Source organism: Aptenodytes forsteri, unplaced genomic scaffold (assembly GCF_000699145.1).
Source record: "Aptenodytes forsteri isolate BGI_AS27 unplaced genomic scaffold, ASM69914v1 Scaffold403, whole genome shotgun sequence".
Taxonomy (NCBI): Eukaryota; Metazoa; Chordata; class Aves; order Sphenisciformes; family Spheniscidae; genus Aptenodytes; species Aptenodytes forsteri.
In genome coordinates this window covers 213,386-216,509 of record NW_008795248.1, presented here as the reverse complement: position 1 = coordinate 216,509, position 3,124 = coordinate 213,386, and the positions used below count along the sequence as shown (strand labels likewise).

The window sequence follows — 3,124 nt, the reverse complement described above, 5'->3', positions numbered from 1 at the left end:
TCGCCCTTCGCCCTGCACTCCCAGTTGGCCCAGTTCCTCCTCGACAGGTCAGCGGCGGGATGCTGCAAAACACTTAAAACCCCCTTAAAAACCGGGATGGGGATGCTGCAAAACACTTAAAACCCCCTTAAAAACCCTTGGGAAAAGAAAAAGAAAGGTTTAAACTCGCTCACTCTCCTTCTTCCCGCCACAGGTACAGCTCCCACGACTGCGTCTGGAGCCCAACTAGGCGCCTCCCACCCCAAATCCACGTTGGCCTCGATTTTATTTTGGGTCCAAAAGAGGTTTATGGTGAAGAGAGAAGATTCCCGTTGCATTGCGGTGCTTGGGTGCTGGAGATGCACCTGGAGATGCTCACCCCCCCCGAGCAGGAGGCGAATTGCTCCCTGGGTTTGGCTGCGTTGGGGTTGTTGGCATCCCCGGCTCTTTTTTTTTTTTGGGGGGGGGGGGGAGCTATTTGAGGTTTTGGGGGTTGTTAAAGAAGGGGAGCTCTTAATACGGTGGAAACATCAGAGCCTGCATGAGATGGTGGGGAAGGTGGAGGGAGACCCTTGCAGGTGTCCCACCTGCCCTACGCTGGTTTTACACGATGCAGAACAACCGAAAAGCCAAGTTTGGAGCCGGTTTTCACCGATTTGTCTGATTTTTGTGCCTTCACCAGGCGAGTCGGAGCCCAACCTTCTCCATACCGATGCCCCGCCGCGCCTGGTCGTCCTGTCCCACGGTCACGGCCAAGAGTGCGGTTTCATCCCCGACGTGAAGCCCCCGGCCCCGGGCAGCACGTCCCAGCTGGTGTGGGAGTGCGTGGCCGGGCACAGCTTCTCCTGGGGTGTCCCTGGGGCGGTGGGGCCGTACCCCCACAACCAGCCACCACAGAGAGGAACAACGGGGGGACTCGGGGTGCAGCTCCCCACCGGTCACCGGCCGCCGGCGCTCGCTCCGGCGAGCAGGGCTGGCCGCCGAATCCGGCTCCGGGAAGGGCGAAGCCGAACCGGAGGGAGCAGCTCGGTCACCCGTCGGTGATGGGGACCAGAGAGAAGAGCCGGGAGCTGGTAGTGATGACAGTGATGACGGCAACGCAGGTGAGCTCCTCTGTGTTCCCTTCTCCACCCTCCTTTCCCCATCGGTTTCTTGATTCCCCATCTTCAGCCCTTCTCCCAGTCCCAGGGGCACATCGACCACCTTCCCAGTGGGATCAGGTTGTTGCCCCAACCCCCTTTGCCTCCCTCTTGCTCCAGATTTGATAGCACCGTCGTGTAAAACAAATTTCTGGGCCTTTGCTGGAAAAACAGGTAGAGGACTCTCCCACCGGGCTTGTTCCTACCACAAAACAAGCCTGTATCTTCTCCGTCCTTTCCTTCCCCGGAAAAGCAGAGCTGGGGGACCTCAGGTTCATTACAGGTGTTGAGCAGAAAACCTCACTGAGCCCACGCAGACGCAGCTCTCAGCAGTTTCCAAGAGCCACAGCTCTTGTCGCTTACCCAGACTGAAAACCAGGGGCAAAAATCTTTTTTTTGCCCTGTAGTAGCTACTTGAGAAGCGGTTGAGCTTCTTCCAGTAGAGTATTTTGGAGTAACTTGGCCCTCATTTCTTTTGGTCAGCGGGATGGCACCGTGCAGGTCCTTTCCAACGCCTGCAGGCTTCCCAACCCTGCTGCCAGATCCACTCCCCATCCTCCTCCTCCCTCCTCTGCCTCTCCCAACATCCCGGCTCAACCAGCCCCGCTTCAACTTACCGCAACTCCTGTCGTCTCCTTGCAGCTCCCCAAGTGCCGACAGAGACGGGGACCATGGCAAAAGATCACGGGAGGTGAGTGGTGGCATGCGTGAGCCTTCCCCCAGTGTAGTAACTGGGCTGTCCGAAGCTGAAGGTTGAGTTTGGACCCATCCATCTCATCCCTTGAGTTCTCCAACGGGCAGCCAACGTTTTAACGAAGACCTTCCACAATAAAACCCGTTGCGGTAGAGTTGACTTTGACCGTTGTCTTCCTGCAGCGCCCCCATCCCGGAGGAGAAAGCGGAGCGGGGGGCTGAGCCCCAAGAAGAAGAGGAGGAAGAGGAGGACGAGGACTTTGCCGAGGACGACGACCTCGCCTACACCGATGACGTGCGTGATGAGAACTACCACCCATCTCTGGACAGGTGAAGAGCGCTTAGAGCTGCTGGGAAGGAGCCTGTGGACTGGGACCACGTGAGAGCCAGTCCACAGGCTCCCAGTCACGCTGTCCCAGTCCAGACGGGTATCGCACTGGCAGGGTTTCGGACCTTACATCCCTGCCACCCTCTTGTCTTGCTACAGCTGACCCTAGCAGAGATGGGAGGAGATGGGAATAATGTCCTTGTAGCACCTAAATAAGGTGCTTCTGAGCTCAAAAGGGTACAGCCTTTTGGGAAGGCACCTTCTTTCACTGTATCTCTGCCTGGGTGAGGGTCTTTGCCATGTCCAACCACGTCCAAACAATGTCCTGTCACGTCCAACCACGTCCAAACAATGTCCAACCACATCCAACCATCTAAACCGTCTTGCCTATCCCACGTCCGTCTTCTCCCCCAGCGACTCTGAGCCACAGCGGCGACAAAGCCAGACCAAAGCCCGTAAGAAGCCCGTAAAGGAGGAGCAGCCCCTGACTGAGCCGAGCCTGACGAGCTCCAGCCCGTCGGAGGAGAAGGTTGGACGAGTCAGGTGAGTCATGACGGCCACGTCGGTGTGGTGACGCTGAGGATGGGCATCGGGGTGCCTGTCTTGGGGCATCCGTCGCTCCGTGGCCACTGAACGAGCGTTTTGGGGCATGTTGGAGATGCTTTCCATGTTGAGAAACCAGGCGGAAACCGTCCAACCCAACAATAAACGATGTTCAAGCCCTGAGCTCTGGGCAGGGCAAGAGCCACGTGTCCCCGAGGGGGTTTAATCCTTCTCCTTGGCGGTGCCGTCGTCCGCAGGGCAGAGCTGCGTTGCTTGGCCTCGTTGGGTGTTGGAGCTCGCAAAGGGGGTGGGGGGGGGTCTGGCACGCCGATCTATGGGGGGGCTTAACGAGTCTTCATTTCGTCCACCGTGTCTCTCGTGGAGCCGGTCCTGGGTGGTCGGAGCGAGGAGACGTGCTGCTGGGGCAGGGGTCGCCCCCGGA

The 3,124-nt window shown here is 58.4% G+C and overlaps 1 protein-coding gene across 1 annotated transcript in view; it reads left to right on the top strand.

Annotated features, from left to right (window-relative positions):
* LOC103898532 (zinc finger protein 692) overlaps positions 1 to 3,124 on the top strand; it is a gene marked incomplete at its 5' end in the record, with an annotated part of 7,833 nt that continues 4,709 nt past the window's right edge. The window contains 7 exons of the mRNA XM_019471935.1: positions 1 to 47; positions 194 to 219; positions 662 to 829; positions 951 to 1,082; positions 1,761 to 1,809; positions 1,995 to 2,141; positions 2,554 to 2,682. Coding sequence (XP_019327480.1) covers positions 1 to 47; positions 194 to 219; positions 662 to 829; positions 951 to 1,082; positions 1,761 to 1,809; positions 1,995 to 2,141; positions 2,554 to 2,682 — 698 coding nt within the window. The remainder of the gene's footprint in view (positions 48 to 193; positions 220 to 661; positions 830 to 950; positions 1,083 to 1,760; positions 1,810 to 1,994; positions 2,142 to 2,553; positions 2,683 to 3,124) is intronic.